Here is an 18,819-nt window from a genome sequence, read left to right on the forward strand (position 1 = left end):
ATTATTTAAAAAATAATATTTAGACGGATTTCACTTCAGACAGTTAAGAAGCAAATCAGTTCAATATACTAGGGTGAGACTTTAAGGAATGTAAAAAACACAATCTAGAATGACCCTTCTGTTTTATTCCAGTCTGGATTGAACCTCTAGTTCATTTAATTTTAGCCTTACATAGAACATGGTGATGGCAGACGGGCCTCCATGCCCATTGCCATGCTTCCACAGACCGATCCAAAAGTGTTCAAATCTTGACTTCCTTCCGGTTCCTGTTTCTTCAAGTAAATTTCTGATCAAAGATCTGATCCAACTAAGTGCATTTTAAAATTATGCTAATTCTAGAGTCTAAAGAAATTCCCATTGTTTAGAAAATCAGTATCCTTCTTGGCCCTATTAATTCCCATCAGAACATTCAAACAATCTGGATTAAAAGTATCTAAATGTATTTTTGCCAAGCATTTATGGCGCAAACCAAAATAACTACGTCATATGGGTAACTCATAAAAAACATTGTTTACCACGCCACATAATTGATTGAAAATGTCATGCTTTTCTTGAGAAACAAATAAACTCTCAGACAGAAACATAACCTATATTAATTCAACAAAATAGTCTTTAACCAGAAACCTGCAGATATCATAGGATTGCAAAGCCTGTCAAACAGGTTTTTGAAACAAGCGTTTTACCATATAGTTAATAAAAAGTCTTACTAATAATAGTTTTAAAGATGCAATATTGAACATGGTTTTAAAAAAAAATGATTTTCCCCTCACCTTATTTACTTTCACTCCTTCCTGCGGTGTTTGCTTTGTTGTAAGATTATACCCAATCATCTGCTTTGTTAGAGGACCTATGTCATCAGGACTAGAAACAAACAAATGAAAGATAAAACCAAAAATGTACTCAAAATACAATGTGACAATATCAACAGCTCCAAGGTTATGTTCAAATCAGTGCTACAAGGAGGTCCTGTCCTGTGAGGCAATGCATTTAGAAAGCACATATAATTGTTTGATTATGAGGGAACAAAATTAAATCCGCTGGAACCTAATCAGGCCCACAAGCTGGTTTATGTTGTTATGAGGGGGAAGACAGACTCCTACGGCAAGTCTATTCTGTCGCACACTGGGGAGGATTCATTACGGATGTAATGCATTATTTAGTAATATGGCCTTGTGCCTAAATTGCACATTCTTCTTCATGAGACACGCTGCTATTGCACAAAAAAAAAAAAAAGTAACATCCCAAAATATAAAAGCAATGGTCCCATTCAGCCAGCAATACAGTGCTAAATGTACAAAGGAGGAGTATCTTGAGCAGATCTGCTAAATAACCAATTGCTTTTTGACAATCTCAACTTACATTTCTATGTTACTATAAGTTCTGTAACTATACAACATGTATTGACGACTGTTGTTCATCCACTAGTTCAGTCTATGTTAAGGGAAACATTTGGGCATTTTCTTCAGTATTCTGATATGAAGAGGGTATTATATAATTCCCACCTTTCTAAAAGAGCTTTCATAATAGTCCTATTTTTAGAGGCTATCGCGGCTGCTTGCTCATATAAGAGGCTCTTCTAGTTCCGAAAACCATTTGTCATGTTTTCACTCTCCCTCTCCTGTCCCCACTTGGGGCAGAATAAACCGGGGGTTTTGCGATCTGCAATCATTTGACAACAGCCATAATATTTCATTAGACCATAACACTCCTACTGTCCCCCTATCAGCACCAGCAAGAAATAGTTCCCAAGCAGAAACAGACATCCCAAACATTTAAAACACTTTAGAGATTCATCATAGTGATGCCTCCAACTATCCTAAAAAAGTGTGTGTGTGAATGCAACGGGTTGTCCAGGAAAAGTATGGCGAGAAAAGCCTTCCCGAAACCCACAGCAATTGGGTGATCCAACTTGCAGAACGTGTCATTCCTACTCTTTCCTTCAGGGATCCTACAAAACAGGGGCAGATGAATACCAAGAAGACTTTGTGTTGAGGATCATCTACATTAGCTGTTGACTCTTGTTTCACATCCTGAGCTTTGGAGTGCCTATGTGGCTGTGCCCGACATTACAAACACCCAATACATTAACATAAATACACATTTTAAAGCGGATCCATGTATCTGTCTTATTTGCAATCATGCAGAAGTTGTGTGTGCCAAAAATGCTTAAACGTCAAAATGTATGGCTGATTTCCCACGTAGCAGCAAGCCTTTTCAATATATGTCACTTACTTCTTAGTTAGATGCACTCCTCCTTTCAAGCCACTAGTGAACGTGCCTTTTCCTCTCCCACCAGCTAAGATCTGAGCCTTCAAAACTATTTCCCGAGCCTCTGCAAGGAAACAGCATGGATTCATCAATATGTTTTATATCCAATTGTCAAAAAGAAGCACTAGCCACGTGGAGCCACTTTCCAAAAGTAACCATATCGAAACAATGCAACCACTCGTTTCAGAAAGCACTACATTTTGTATTGTCGCAAACCAAGCTTGAGGAAGTCAATCACTCTACATAGGTTTGTAGTAGCAGGGTTAGAAAAACTTTGCCCAATGTTGAAAAGCATATGTTCATCTTAATATCCATTGTCAATCATTATAAAGAGCTAAATTCACAAACACACAAACAAATAAATACAATATACGTGCCCATAGATACACAAATCAAACTCTAAAAGTGAGCGGCAACTGACAAATGATTTCAGATCGGTTTTCTGCTATTAAGTTTTGGACTTCAATTTTTGTTTTTAGCTTTCATACCAAAGTATACAAATAAAAGGAAAAACCTTAGTAGACGTGCTAAGAGGGTAAAAAGAAGCAGAAGCTGAAAAAGGCAAGATTACATTGAAATAGTGTGGCTGAATAAACCGGGGCACACAAAACACACGTGAAAGCACTCCAATTAAAATGTAAACGAGAAAAAGCTGGCGTGTAGCAATTTCAGGAAATCGATTGTAAATAATCCTAAATTCATGGAGAGAGTGTCTCCAACAAACTTGGTGGTAAGATATCCAACCTCACTTCCAAGGTTTGTGTGGAACAAGTGATCACAGGTTTACATCCTGACAGGCTGACACAGTTTCTCGCAGACAATTTGCTTGCCATTCAATTGAGGAACTCCCGTCCCCTGCACACTTTCACAAGCTCAGAATGAGCCAAATTGTTAATATGACTTAGATACACCGTAAGAGTGTATAGAGACTTTACAGTACTTATTAATTTGTATAAAACACAAGAACATTGTTTGGTATTCAATGAAGAACCTCAACACATCAATTGCAGGTATTTTCAGTTTCTTTAATTTTCAATAATTCATAAATGACCCAACGCGTTTCGCGAAATTCATCTCTTCTTCAGGGGCATTTTCAACAAAACGTATCACATCTAAAGGGAAATTTCTAAAAATCTTAATTACCTATATGGTAACTTATTCTCCAAGTCATTAATGATTCAATATATAATATTCACATATATTCTCTAATAGAGATCAACAAATATTTCGGTTACTTTGGTATATTTCATCAATGAAAAAATATTCACTCAGTTATTCAACTATGTAGTTGTTCGGTCTTGTCTTCCATAGATAATCAAGTGTGTCCAACAATAAATTCAACAAATTCGGATTTCATGTGGTCAGTATTGTCTATACTGCCGTGTTCAAATTAAAAACCGTACTATGCAAACAATTAAAGAATTCAAACATGTGTCAGCCTAATGGAGGCGTTCTAGGAGGTGACATCATAATGGTTGTCGGTAGATTGCAAATGGCCATGTGGTTCATCAATTTGTGACAAGCTGTTCATAAGTAGTGATTTAAAAAAAGGACTGTATATTCATTGGGGAATGGCTACAGCTCTACATAAGAATATTCATCTCAAAAGTTTGAGCTTACCCTTGTGGTTTGAAAAGTGGTCACCATGAAGGTGAATGGTCATAATTTCAAACCGGAGGATCGGGAAGAACAAGAGCTGAAAAATCGTCTCAGTAGCCTGGGTCGTGACGTACTCTAGTGTTGGGAAAGTATAAATAGAGTGTGCTTTAGATAAGGAATAAGTAGAGTAAAAAAGTAATAAAGTAGGAGCAGAGTTAGATGTGCTTACCTTCGGAGTCCGGCCAAAGAGAATGACAAGTCCGCTCCCGTGCTCATGATCAGAGTAACGGGTGGCCGTAAAAATAGTGGCGCTGAACAATGACGTCACCACGAAGTGGTGTATGGTGACGTCACTAATGTAAACAAATGGGGAAATGTTATGTGTGTGTGTTGCGGGTGCAACGAAACTTACGAAGGTCCGATAAATATAATATTCTAGAGGGTAAATATGACTTGTTACTTGTCCCATCTCTATCGTTTCGTGTTGGACGGTCTCTATCATTTCAATTGCATATACTAAAAATGCTGTAGTTAATAGAAAAGGATTCCCTATGTTAAGGTGTATGCCAACATTCATTTTAAGGGAATTGTAATTGAAATCTACCTAAAGAATGTAAGTAGACATTAAATCACCTCAGCCATGGGGACAGCCTGTACATAACAAGCACACCTTCTGCATTGGGAGCAAATCAGTCATTCACTCTACAAAGGTCGATAAATGGAGCATCATTCAATTGGGTAATAACATAATTTGTTACTACAAGACTTAGAAAAGGGAGAACACATTATGAGCACTGGATAAGAACACAAGTGATGAATACATCTAAAGAACAGTGAAAAGAAAACACTGGTGGCTGGACAAGGTCAATAACCTGGCCTTGCCAAAAGGGGCAAGAAACCATGTCAGCTGGTGGTGGGAGACCTAGGGAGGAGTCCAGAATGAGTCCAAACCCTGAGGTCAAGAGCAAATGAGAAGGCCCCAGTTCCAGTCAACGCAGTTTAGTGCAAGCACGCATCTTAGCAGGACATCTCTGTCTCAAGTCATGCATATGATAGAAGAGGTTTGCTAGTGTTTATTTTTTTTCTAGACACTTTCTAGCCTGGAACCAAGAAGTAGCATCCAAACCTGCATCCTGACCCAGTGCCCTACATCAGTGAAGAAAAAGCAGACATTTCAACCAGCCACAGCAGTGATCTGCTGCGCTGAGACCCACGAAAAGAAAGAGAAGCATGGCACCTAAGCAGCCATATACCCCAGGCAAGTCCCTGCAAAGAGAAGGAAAGATGCAGAAAAGCTACATTCAGACACAGTAAGCAGAAGGATCACGCAGTGCTACCAGGATATAACGGTCATAATGCACAAAGACTCAGACAATCAGTAGATCAGCAGTGACAAACAAAGGGGAGTCTTTCTTCAGTGTACTTACCTCAGGGACACCTGGAATCAGTCCTCAGAACACCAACGATTGCCTTTGCAGGCCACCTTTGTTGTTACGCGGCAGACCCTGCCTAGAAAAAGTGGGCAGGTTTTAGCCCACTGCTTATAGCCAGCAGAGGAAGGGGAATATATGCAGGCAGCTAGAATTGCTGGTTATTCAGGCGAGGTCAGAGATAGAAGAAGTGGACAAACAAAAGACCAGCAGAAGAGAAAGAGGCGAGGTGGGTGAGGGATTAGCTGTGTGGAAGAGGGGAGTAGCGTGGAAGAGCAGGGAGGAGTAATAGTTGGGTAATATTGGGGAGGAGAGAGCGAGTAATATTTTGAAGGAGGGCGTGGCAGCAAGGAGTTGAGAGGATCAATATCAAAAGGTGGACGCGAGGCCTAGGAGGAGCGAGGGACATCAGAGGGACCGTAGAATACAGGGAGGAGGGAAACAAGGTTGGTGGAGTTGAAGAATAGTAACAAGTGCAGAGATAATTAAGGGAGAGGAGAGTGTGAGCATGATGGACTCCAGAGCGAGTCATGCAGGGCATCTGCACGGCACATTCCCTACTGTTATACAACACTAATCACTGGATAGAGTAGGTATAGTCTTAGGAAGTCCATGATGGAGACTAGTTATACAAAGCATCTTGCTTTCAGATCGTAGAGATTAGACAGTAAGGGTTAACATTTGTCACCTACTAACCGGATTGGGGGGCCTGGGTTAGCGGGGAGGTGTTTTTCAAGATGAGAGGGATGGCCACGTGGCCCATTGAAAAAAAAATCTATAAAAAAGCTTGATCTGTCTCGGAGCAATTCCTGTGCCGTCTGACATGGCATAGCTAGTAAAAGCAGTACAGAGAAGACCAAACATGCATCAGGTTCTTCTAGCCCTAGTGGAACTTGCAAAGTAATTTGATTCCATAGACACTTGGCCATGCACTAGGAAATAAAGTAAAGCACTCAAATCAGATTTGACAGAAACTGGGCTTCACCTTGATCAAAAACTGCTTTCCCTGATGTCAAAGAAAAAAACCTTCTTAAAACCGTAACATTCTAATGGCTCATGTACTGTCATGCTGCTAGATTTATCGGCAGCTTTCAAAGCCACTTTAACAGAATAGTACAGTCACTTAAACCTGACATACCCTGTATAAGTTTGCTTTAGTCGAACAAGTTACTTTCTTACCTGGTAACGTTCTTTCGATGGGATGGTCCGACAACGTATTCCATATCTATGACATGTAATCACTACAGCTGTGCTGCTTCGGAAACTTTTTTCTGCGTCCTGCGTCGATGCGCCGTCGTCGAGGACCTCCTCCGACGTCCGACGTCATCCGATGTGATGAGTAGGACGCACAACGCCCGTAGCCTCAGTTGTAGTTTTATCCCCCAGAACGTGTCACATTAGTCAACTGCCAGTCAGACACAAAGCCTTGCGGAACGTAAGCTGCAATCGCAAAAGAAATTCTGCAGCTGGGAAGGCAGGGCGGGAGCGATCTGGAATACGTCGTCGGACCATCCCATCGAAAGAACGTTACCAGGTAAGAAAGTAACTTGTTCTTCGAGGGGATTGGGTCCTCCGACGTATTCCATATCTATGACAGACTCCCAAAGCAGTACCAGAGCAAGGAGGAGGGAAAGAATTTAGAATCAAAATTTAGAATAGCCAATCAAATAGCAGAGCAAAGGACCGCCTTGCCAAAGGCCAGATCCTGTCCCCGGATGGAGTCGAGGGAATAGTGACGTACAAATGTATGTACTGAAGCCCAGGTGGCTGCATCACAGATGTTGCGAATAGGAACACCCCTCTGCAGGGCAGTAGATGCAGCCACACCCCTGGTAGAATGGGCTCGCAAGCCAGCCGGTGGGTCCTTACCCGCCAAGCGGTAACACTCCGAGATGGCTAAAATAATCCAGCGAGACAAAGTCTGATTCGTCACAGCTTGCCCCAAACGCTTTCCAGCGTAACCAATAAAGAGTTGATCGTCCACTCTGACCCGGGACATGCGTGAAACATAAAAGCTTAAAGCTCTCCTAGGATCAAGCCTATGGAGCCTCTCCTCTTCCTTACCAGGATGCGGAGGAGGATAGAATGCCGGAAGAACAACCTTCTGGGCCAAATGAAATTCCGACACTACCTTCGGAAGAAAAGAAGGACGAACTCTAAGGACAGCCCTGTCCTTGTGAAATACAGTGAAGGGTGGCTTAACTGAAAGTGCCTGCAACTCACTCACTCTGCGAGCGGAAGTAACCGCAACTAAAAACACAGTTTTCAGAATTAACAGCCTCAAAGGGCAAGAATGTAAAGGCTCAAACGGAGCACCGATAAGAAACTTAAGAACAAGGTTTAAATCCCAACCGGGCACCAGGAAAGGTGACGGAGGGAACACATTAGTGAGCCCTTTCAGAAACTGAAATTAAAGGGATTTTAAAGTAAGAACACTCTTCAGACGAGCGCTTAAAGATGGACAGCGCCGCCAGGTAACCTTTAATGGTACCCACTTGCAAGCCCCTGTGGGCCAAAGAAAGTAAAAAGGACAGAACCATGGGGATGTCACATGCAAAAGGATCCACATTCTGAACTCTGCACCAGTCGCAGAACTTACGCCAACGGCAACGGTACAGAGACTTTGTTGCTGGCCTTCTGGCCGAAAGCAACACCTCCATCACGTCCTCAGGGAGGTCCCAATCCCTATACCTCAACCTTTCAGAAGCCAAGCGTGAAGGTTGAGGGATCCGACCTCTGGATGGAGAACCTGACCTCCCTCCCATGAGAGCAGATCATCTCGGTAGGAAAGACGACGTGGAGGGCAGATGGACAAGTCGAGAAGGTCCGGGTACCACGTCCTCCGAGCCCACGCCGGAGCAATGAGGATCATCCGGGAACCGAACTTCCGTAACCTCCGCAGCACTTGCGGGATGACGGGGACTGGAGGAAATGCGTACAGCAGCGGGAACGACCACTCCACCACGAACGCGTCTCCTAAGGCTCCTTTTGGAGGAAATTCCCGCGAGCAAAACCTTTCGCACTTCCCGTTGACACTGGAGGCGAAGAGATCCACTTGAGGGGTCCCCCAAAGGGTGAAGATCTCCAGGAGAATCTCCTGAGCCAACTCCCACTCGTGAGAGATCGTGCTCTGCCTGCTCAGAGCGTCCGCCGTCACGTTTTCGTCTCCGGCCAGATAAACTGCCGAGATCGAAACTTCCTGCTGGATGGCCCAGAACTCGAGCTGCATCGCCTCCCTGCACAGAGGAAGTGACCCTGCCCCCCCTTTTTGTTGAGGTAGTGCATGGCCACTGTGTTGTCCGTCAGGATCAGGACACTCTTTCCTTGCACAGTCGGCAGAAAAGCCTTCAGGGCTAGCCTGACGGCCCTCAGCTCCAACAGATTGATATGGAGTCTTGACTCCAACGGAGACCAACGACCGCTGACTGTCAGCCCGTTGGTATGAGCTCCCCAACCCGTGAGGGATGCATCCGTCACGATCGTCACCTCCGGCCAGGGAAGCCAAAATGGAGCCCCCTTCATCAAGTTGCCTTCGACGGCCCACCACAGAAGGTCCCGGGCGACCGAGGGCGGCACCTGGACCGTGTCCGACATCCTGCCGGAGGACTGCGACCATTGCGTCTTGAGCGCCCACTGCAAAGATCTCATCCGCAGGCGAGCCTCTGGCACCAGAAGAATGCTGGATGCCATGAGGCCGAGCAACCTCAAGAACTCGAACGCTGGGAGCGTCTGGGCATGCTGAAACTTGTGCACCATCTGCTGAATGTGAAGAGCCCTCACCTGGGGAGGAAAACACTGCCCCAGGGAAGTGTCGAGCACTGCTCCGATGTACTGGAGCCGCTGTGTTGGCGTCAAATGGGACTTCTTTAAATTGAGGGAGAAGCCCAGCCTGTGAAGGGAGCGGCAGGTGACGGACAGATGATCCAGGACTTGCTCGGGAGAGCTCCCCCTGATCAACCAATCGTCCAGGTAGGGGTAGATGTGAATCCCCCCTTGCCTGAGATGCGCTGCCACCACCACCAGGAGCTTGGTGAAAACCCTCGGGGCGGAGGTCAATCCGAACGGCAGGACCCGAAACTGAAAGTGCGAGTCGCCAACCGCGAACCTCAGTTACTTCTTGTGCTTGGGATGGATCGGCACATGGAAGTAAGCATCCTTGAGGTCGAGTGACACTAACCAGTCCTGAAGCTGAAGGGCCTGGAGGACTTGAGAGAGAGTAACCATCTTGAACTTGTCCTTCCTGAGGAGTCTGTTCAAACCGCGCAAGTCCATGATGGGTCTCAATCCCCTGTCTTTCTTCGAAATCAAAAAATAAGGGGAATACCATCCCTTGTTCCTCTCCGCTACAGGCACCAGTTCTATGGCGCCTTTCTCCAGCAGGGCTTGAATTTCCTGCGCAAGGAGCGGATCCGGACTCTGCAAAGAGAGGTTCCCCGGTGGATTGTCGCGAGGCCTGTGCCGAAAGGGAAGACAGTAGCCGTGAGCTATGATCTCCAGAACCCACACATCTGAAGTAATGGCATGCCACTCTACAAGATGCTGCGCCAGCCTTCCCCCCCCCAACCGGCGAACCATGGGACATGGCCTCATGACTGAGTGGGAGCGGCCGCGGCGTTACCTGAGGGCAAAGAGGCAACTGCCCGAGCGGCCTTGGCACCATGGGTATCCTGTCGTCCACCTCTGGTACCCCTGCGTTGGCCTCTTTGACTGCCAGCTCCTCTCGCTTTACTGAAGGACGAGTAATAGCGAAAGGAACCACCCCTCCACTGCTGTCCCCTAGGACGAAAAGGGGGAGGTTGGCGAACTGCAGCGCCCAACGACTTCGCTGCAGCTTTCAAGGTCTGCAACCTCTCAAGGCTCTCGTCAGCCTTGCTGCCAAAAAGGTGTTCACCGTCAAAGGGCATGTTGAGGAGCCGAGACTGTACATCAGAAGCAAACCCCGACTTCCGCAACCACGCAAACCTGCGTATCACGGTGCTCGCCGCCATGGACCTACTGACGCATTCAGCTAAGTCCAAACGCGACTGAACGGACTCACACATGGCATCCTTACCATCCTGGACCATAGCAAGGAAACCATCCCGTTCGTCCCCTTCGGGAATATGTTCAGCCGCTAACGCAACACAGTTCCACAGAGTGTGAGTGAAACGAGACAAGGCACAAATTGAGTTGGCCGCCTGAAGCGCCATACCACCAGAAGAAAACACTTTCTTCGCCCAGCCATCAAAACGTTAGTCGTCCCTATCAGGAGGGATGGTAGGGTACGACGCCTGCTTTGCCGGGGCCGTGGCCGTGGCCGCCTGCACCACCAAACTCTCCGGAGTGGGGTTCCTGGTCAAGTAGCAGGGGTCGCTACTGGCTGGACGGTATTTTCGCGACAAGGATCTGCCCACCGCCGGGAGACTCTCCGGAGCAGTCCAAGCCGCCGCCACCCTTCTCTGTAAAGCCATATGGAACGGCAGTACCGGATCAGTTGGGGGACCAACATCAAGGATGTCCGTCAGATCATCCTGCACAAACTCCCCTGGGGGAGCAGACCATCCCAAGTACTCAGAAACCCTAGCCATAAGGCGCCGGTACGAGAATCGGCATGAGAGCCAGGCTCAGGCCTACAAAACTCCACCTCCGGAGAGGTGTCCAGTCCACTGGCATCATGCAGTGACTGTCTCAAATCGTCAAACTGACTATGGCCCGAGACAATTCCATCTGGAACCTGACTAGGAACCAGGCCATCAGAATCCTCATCCGCCTCTGAAATATAGTCCAGGTGGCGAAAAGAAGGTACCCGAGAGTGCTTGCTCTTAACCAGAGCCTTCCTAGGGGGTCCTCCCGTGCCACGGGGTACCTCCGACACGAAAGGCGTCGATGGCGTCAAGTGAATAGGCGCCGGCGTCGAGATAACCGGCATCGGCGCCGAGTGGATCGGCGACGACGTCGAGGAAATCGGCGTTGACGTCAGATGCAGCGCCTCCAGCATCGGCGGCGTCGACACAGCCCTCGAGGCCGGAGCCCCGAGCGTGTCCCTCGACGACCTGAGCGTCGACGGCTTCGACGACTTCCTCGGAGCCGGAGCCTCGAGAAAGCCTGTCGACGCCCTCGACGCCTCAGACGTCGATGTCTTCCTCGAAGACCTCACAGGTGCACACGGTCTCGAACGCGTCGAGGACCGGGACCTGGAACGGGTACGTCGAGAACGAGTCTCCTTGTCCGAACGGGACCTCTCCCGTGACTCGTGCCGACCACTCTTGCGAGCGGTGTCTCTTGACCTCTCACGACCAACCCCACTCGGGGGCGCGGACGGCTTGGTACCCTGCGACTCAAGAATCGCCAGCATTTTCTTCCCGAAGGAAGCCCATTCCTCCGGCGTCGCACAGCTGGTGGGGTAAGCGACGTGCCGGGCAGAGTCCCCCGGTGCCGGCGCTTCCGAGAATGCCTCGAAGAGGCTGAGGAGTGGCGAGACCGACTCCTAGAAGGAGACCCACGAGACTACCGATGATGACGCGGAGAGTCACCCCTCAAATCATCCGTCGAAAGCCCCGCAGACTTCGACTTCCTGGGCTTGGACACCCGACCTACCGACAACTACTTCTTACGTTCGCGTAAGGCTTTGGACGTGAGCGACTGGCAGTCGATACAGTCATCCGTGTCGTGGGCCTCCCCAAGGCACCAGAGGCAGGCGTCGTGCGAGTCCGTCACCCACATCTTAGACCCACACTCCCCGCACTTCTTGAAACCCGGACGCGGGGTCGAAGACGAAGTAGAAGACATCTTCACACGAAGGATTTTCACAAAAATGAACAGGTTCGAAGAACCGGGAAGAACAGAACTCTAAAGAGTCGAGGCGTGGTCCGAGAAACACGAAGCAACACGTTCGCTGAAAAAACGGAACTGAGGCTACGGGCGTCGTGCGTCCTACTTATCACATCGGATGACGTTGGATGTCGGAGGAGGTCCTCGACGACGGCGCATCGACGTCATCGACGCAGACGCCGAAAAAAGTTTCCGAAGCAGCACAGCTGTGGTGATTACATGTCATAGATATGGAATACGTCGGAGGACCCAATCCCCTCGAACTTCCTCTACGGACATTTATCTATCGTTAGATTGGCTGATCATGGATTAATCATGAATTAATCCTTTTCGTTACTCTTAACTTGTGGTGTCCCACAGAACGAATGTCCATCCCTAATTCTCTTCAACCTTTATATTCCATATAATATTCCATGAGTTGTTAATCACCTCTGGACACAAGTTGCATAATTATGCAGAGAACACAAAGATGATATTGGAACTTTGCAGTACATCAGAGGAAAAATCAACTTGCTATGTGGGCTCTTCATGTATTAATTGAAAATTGGATGAAGTCATTTTCTTAAACTCAATCAACAACAGAGTTCCTTTTACTTCATACAACCAGTTTAAGAGCAGATTTTATATCTGGTCATTCGCATACATCCCTGCCTCAGGAATGTATTAATACCTGTATTGAAAAATGATTGGACTTTAATGTATCCGTTTTCTCCACACGTAAATTCGTTAGTGAAATCTTCATTGTATACTTTGATGCTACTTAAGCAAATACAACACTTGCTTTAGAAAAAGAATTGTGCAGCCATAGCCCACGCAAATGTAAAGTGGTGCACCCTCACGTGGTCCAAAGGGAAATCCAAAATACAATGCAGTGAATACGGTGCAAGAAAAAAACACACAGCTTTATTAATCCAAAAGCGAGGAGAAAGACAAACAGGCGGAACTGAAAACCATCTCAATTTGCACTTCCATACCCAGTATTTAAGGAGAAAAATACATTAAACTAATCTCATCATTGTAACACCTTCAGGGTATTTCTGTCGATTGGCTGCTTCTCAACCAGCCCCTAATAAAACCCGTACATTAAGAAGTCCCGTTGGAGCTTTCACTTCTTGGACAAAAAGAAAATGGCTCTCTCAATGTAACGCTCACCTGATTCCCGTAGAGGCGCCGGTCTTGACTGGGCGTATACCGTATCTTCAAAGGTGATGTGTAACACACGGCTGGCTCTTTGGGCTGGACCTCTGTGCACTGTATGTCTGACTCGAAGGGTAAGATGTCTTAGGTAAGTGAACGCCGTGCTCTCCATCTGCCTCGGGGCAGGGTGCTGTAACCAGTTTCTTCACTGGATAAGGGGAGCAGGCCTCTTGACTTCAGAGGACTGCTGTCCGTCGTTTACTGCACGAACGGTAAGTTTCGAGTAATTCTAATGTCTTTAAAGTCTTTAGTAATGATGTTTCTTGTTTTGCAGGGTTCCGGCGATGGCGGATGACGGGCTGAAGTGAGTTGAAGATGGAGCCCGTGTGATGAATAGAAGCGCCTGGAAGCAGGTAAGTAAGCGCTTGTTGCCTGCTTCACGATGCGCTCTAACTGTCTTTTTATTTTGCAGGTACAAGTTCGGAGCGGCTGCAGGGTGCCGGAATACCCACTGGGTTAGATGTGGAAAGGAGTAATGGCACGTGAGTATTAAAGTTCCCCAATGTCTTTAAACGCACCTTGTTTTGTCTTTCAGATGCGGGATGCAGCGCCGAAGGCCTCCGGAGCGTGCGAAGAGTTGGTAAGCTTTTGTCTTTCAGATGCCGGAATGCAGTGTGAAGACCTCCGGAGCGCACGAAGAGTAGGTAAGCCTTTGTCTTTCAGATGCCGGAATGCAGCGCGAGGCGTTGGTGACAGCCGATGGACCAGGTAAGTGAAGAGCTGTCACTGAAGACCGTAATGCTAACCTGTTCTTTCTTGTCTTTACAGGTGTTGCTGAAGACTGGATTCAGGATGGTAAGCCTTTTTCCTTAGGCCCAGGATCAGATTCAGAAGCCACGATGAGCGTTCTGCTGCAGAGGATGCAGAATAACGCAAAGCAAGATTCATCCATCGGGTGTGGTTTAAATAGCCTCCTGTAGTGCTTAGGTGTCTCCTTCCACAGCCACGCCTAGGTAAGAAAAGAGTTCCTGCTTTCCAGAAGAGTTCCAGTGTTCTGAATCTAGGGAGTGGCTCCTGCCCCACCCAACAGGAAAAGTAGTTCCAAACAGAAGAGGATCAGAGGCTCAACTGGCAGGCAAGTAAGCAGCATGGTCTGCTGCAGGTAAGTCCACCCAAGCATTATGAGCCCGGCGCTTCCAGCGCTGGGACTGGGCATATTTATGAGCCTGGTGCCACTGGCGCCAGGACTGGGTCCAAAAGGTCCCAATTGGGACTGGTTGGCACTCGGAACCTGGGTTATGGATCTGCTTCCAAGGGAGTTGGGAAAACCCTGACCTTTTGGAAGCAGAGATCATGACACTCAATGACATTGAGACCGACAGAAACTGCGTGCTCCCCATTGGCTGGCACTTCTCATAGTACATTTTGAGAACCCCTCTGACGCTGACTGGACAATTGCTTTGCTTTGCTTTGGAGACAGCGCAGGCAATAGCATCTCACCCAGCCCATCCAATGAAACAGTGCGCGGACATCAGCATGGTCAAAGACATTGTTGCATCCCCTGGAACACCCCCTTCCCCTGATTGGTTTCCTGGTCTCTTGCCCTTCTGCAACTGCTCGGCCATTACCTCTGCAGCTCCCTTCTCACAACGTGCTGCCAACTAACTTAACTGGAAAAAGCCTGCAAGAGCCGGCTGCTGGAAATCCTTACCTCCCATTTTATTTGTTCTACCATGGCACTTTTATTTCCATGTAAAATGGCATGTGGTCATTGGGGTGCTGTTGCTCCCATCCTGGTAACATATTCAGCCTGGACCCCCTCACCCCTAGTACAGTGTCCTTTGCGCCCGTTCCACTCTCCTGCCCCATTGACATGTATTGGAATACTGTGATGAGGAAAAAGCCACTAGGAGCTATGAAGATTTTACCATTCAAGTACTGGCACTGGGTGGCTTTTGCTTCATTGATGCCGGAGGACAGAGACCAGAGACTGCAGGCAGGAAAGCTGGAGCTACATCTCGGTAAGTGCCAATTTCTTTTTTTTAAATAAGCACTAGCTGCAGGGCTGGAGGAGCCCGGAAAATTTATAAATAAAATCCCAGCTTTTAAAACGTATTTATGTTGGCGGTAGCGTCAGCTTGGAGCCCCCAAAGTTGTTGTATTGAAAAATGCTGCAGGTTTCTTTCCAAGTTTCTCGCGCTCCTCCGAGCCGGAGGAGCCTGAGAAACTTAGAAAGAAAAACTGCGTTTTCTAAACACAACCGCGTTGTGATTCTGCCTGCCGTGGCTATCACTTTGGGACTCCAGGGATCCCGCAAGGTGAAATCCAAGGCAGGCAGAAACACAACGCGGTTGTATTTCTCCCCGGGGAGAGCCAGAGAGCCTCAAAGTGAAAGCTGCTGCAGGCAGAAACACAACACGGGTATTTTCAAATGCTGCAGTACTTCGCACTGCGGCAGCTTTTGCGTGGAGTCTCCTGGGCTCCCCCAACCCGGAGGGAGTCCAGGAGACTCCAAGCGAAAGCTGCCGCAGTGTGAAATAAGTTTTTGTATTTGTAAATGCTGCAGTATTTACAAATCCAAAAACGTTATTCTGAAGGCGCCAGCTTTCGCTTGGAGTCTCCTGGACTCCCTCAGGGTTGGGGGAGCCCAGGAGACTCCATGCGAAAGATGCAGCTGTCAGAATAACAACCTTGTTGTATTTATGATTTCCGTGGTTTTCCAACCACGGCAATCACAAATACAACAATGTTCTATTTTTAATTGATGCGCCTCTGCTTTTTGCCTTCATTTTACATTGTCTGTGCTTCCCTGGGCTTGGGGAGCACAGAAAACGTAAAATGAAAATGAAGGCAGCCTCCTCAGCTCTGCTCTGGCTGCAGTAAACAAAAGCTCCCAATAGGGGGCTTTTGCTGCTTGTTTAGTGCCGCAAGGGCAGAGATGAGGAGGCTGCCTGAAATCACAAAATGGACGCTCCCATGTAAACACTTTGAGCCTCAAAATATGTCTAAACTATGTTTTAGACTATTGCCAATCATTTTAGCAATTAATATTTCTGAGTGCACCATTCCTTTAATATGGTTTAAGACTGCTTGTTACCCAGGCTGGAAGAGCCAGCCCTGGGCTGTCTGAGGGGCAGGTGGTGAAACCCTGACCTCAGAAGAAGAAGCCGGTCATTGGGGAGCAAGGAAAAACACAACTGGTGAGTGAAAAGCAAACCGAAACCTGGTGTGTGTTTCCCCATGAGCGAAATACAAGGTATCCAAGTACGAGCGGAAGGAAAAAAAGACACTTGTTAAAACCATTAACCTCTAAAAGTCTAGGGGTGATCGCATGCATGATCGTTCATTGTGAAAGGCTTCTATATGAAACTGGGACTCTCATACAACCAGCAGAGCTGTAGGCGGACTTGAAGTGAGCAAAATCCTGAAATGTAAAAATCCTTGAGAAAAGGTAATTGTTTAGTTTCATTCAGTTTATTCCATTGGCAAACAAACTGGAACGGATTGCTCCCTTTATCTGAATAAAATAAGACTGCTTAAAGAACACTGAATATCGATTTACAAGACAGAAGCCATCCTTATTGAACTCTGCATTGAGAAAGTAACAAGACCCAAGTGTTAAAAGATGAGCGCAATTATGTGAACTGCATTATGTGAACTGCTTATTCTGTGAACTTTGAAGAAAGCCTATAAGCTCTTGGTTGCATGACCGGTAATGGGTGGGCCTGGGGTTGGAAACTGTGCCTTGACCAAGGAGCAGTTATCAAGAAGCAAAGTAAAAGCAAAGGCTAAGTTCCTGGCTGCTTGGCCAGTGAACTTTGTGATACAAATTCGGAAACTCGTTGTAGTGGAAGCAGACAACCAAGTGCCACCAGACTTGGGAAAAAGAGTCCTGAATGATGAAAGTTCAGTGAAAATATCAAAGCCTCAAGATATTGTTTGTCTGAAGAACTTGCAGTAAGCTTGGGGAAGGGAACCCTAAGCTTTTGTAACTTGCAACTGTATTTCCCAGGGTTGTGATTAAGGTGACACTGAACTTGGGAAGGGAACCCCAAGTGTTGGTGTCTTGGTACTGTTTTGTCCTGGAACTGTGTTGAACTTGGGTAAGGGCGCAAAACTGTATTCCTGTTTTGAAGGAAGATAAATTGAACTTTACAAGGAACTTATGAACAATCTTGATAAAAGGCAGAGGAAACAAGCCTGCACTGGAAACGGATCAGAACTTTATGTTGAAACCACAATTTTTTAGGTTTTGGTTAATCTCCCAGCACAGTGTTTGTATTAGTTGTGAGGACAAGTATAGGATTTTGACACAGACCTAGCTTTAAGTTGAACATACTGAAACAGACTTCTTAGTTTCGGTAAAAAGGGAAACCCCCCTACAGTAGGGCAAGTTACGCCTTCATCCATCAGAATTTATACTTTAACAAAGTATTGTTCAACTTTGAATCTGTTGTCTGTGTCTCTTTCCAGGATGCCAATCTCACACTACCAATATATATGTGCTGAAGCAACTACTCTCTGAAACAGATTGTTTTTCTGCGAGGCGCAATCTCCCTGACGTATGGCACAACTATGTGTACCCTAACCTCGTTGTGACATCACCAAAACCTGTGATTGCTGCGTTACCACGTTACTCCCATAGCTTGTAGGTGCTCCCCTGCCCGCTTCTGGACGCTGGATCACCATCGTCACACAATAATCAGCTCAAGAATAGACTAATGCAATGTTTTATAAATACAATGTTTTATACTTGTGTCCAATTGGTAAGAATCTTGACGATTGCAGGTTATTCTTCACACCACAGCATGAATAGTGACTAGACATCCAAAAGAACCCAGAACGCTGATCCTTCCATAGCGCCATTGGTTACCAATGACGCCAGGGAGAAGTTCAAAGCACTAACCTTGGTGCTTAAAATTTGGCATGGAATGGCACTTCCCTATTTCAATTAGCTAATTCCATGGTACTCAATATCCCAGTCGTTGAGATCATTCAGGAGTAAGACATCTCTTGCCTGATCTTTCCAGGTATTAGCAGCTATATTATGGAACTCATTACAGCTAGACGTCTAGTTGATGAACACTTACTTCTTTCAGACACAAACTCGCAACATATCCTATATTGATTGCTCTTTTGGTTTATAGGCTACATTCAAACTCTCTCTTTATGGTTTTTGGGGTCCTTTCCCCTGTTGTACATGAAGTGGTCACATTATAACCAACACGTAAGTACCTAGTCATGGTTGGTAGCAATAAAAGCTATTTCATTCATCTTTTGTGCTTTAACCATTCACAATCCAGGCCACCATTTCTAATTTGTTTAAACGGGATTTCTTGGAAAACAACGGTTTTCATCTTAGCATTCCAATAGGCCTTCCTTCAATTCCCTAGTAATGATCGGATACCTGAGTCGGACTGGCCTATAGGGCAATAGGGCAATGCCGAACCCAAAATGCAAAATACTAGTGTGGGTTCAAAGTGGGCCACTTTTTTGGCCAAAGTGGGCCAGTTTGATCAATTACTTTAACATGTGGCTAGTAGTTTTGACCATCGTTGTGCATCACATTTTATTA

The 18,819-nt window shown here is 46.5% G+C and overlaps 1 protein-coding gene across 2 annotated transcripts in view; it reads right to left on the reverse strand.

The window, feature by feature from the left end:
* The window catches only part of SUCLG2 (succinate-CoA ligase GDP-forming subunit beta), a 732,334-nt gene that overhangs the window by 501,853 nt on the left and 211,662 nt on the right, over positions 1-18,819 (reverse strand). For both annotated transcript variants that reach the window (XM_069643788.1, XM_069643789.1), the window contains exons 3-4: positions 2,233-2,332; positions 771-861 (exon numbers count right to left, since the gene is read on the reverse strand). In XM_069643788.1, coding sequence (XP_069499889.1) covers positions 771-861; positions 2,233-2,332 — 191 coding nt within the window. The remainder of the gene's footprint in view (positions 1-770; positions 862-2,232; positions 2,333-18,819) is intronic.

This window comes from Ambystoma mexicanum, chromosome 2p (assembly GCF_040938575.1).
Source record: "Ambystoma mexicanum isolate Mex_15411 chromosome 2p, UKY_AmexF1_1, whole genome shotgun sequence".
Taxonomy (NCBI): Eukaryota; Metazoa; Chordata; class Amphibia; order Caudata; family Ambystomatidae; genus Ambystoma; species Ambystoma mexicanum.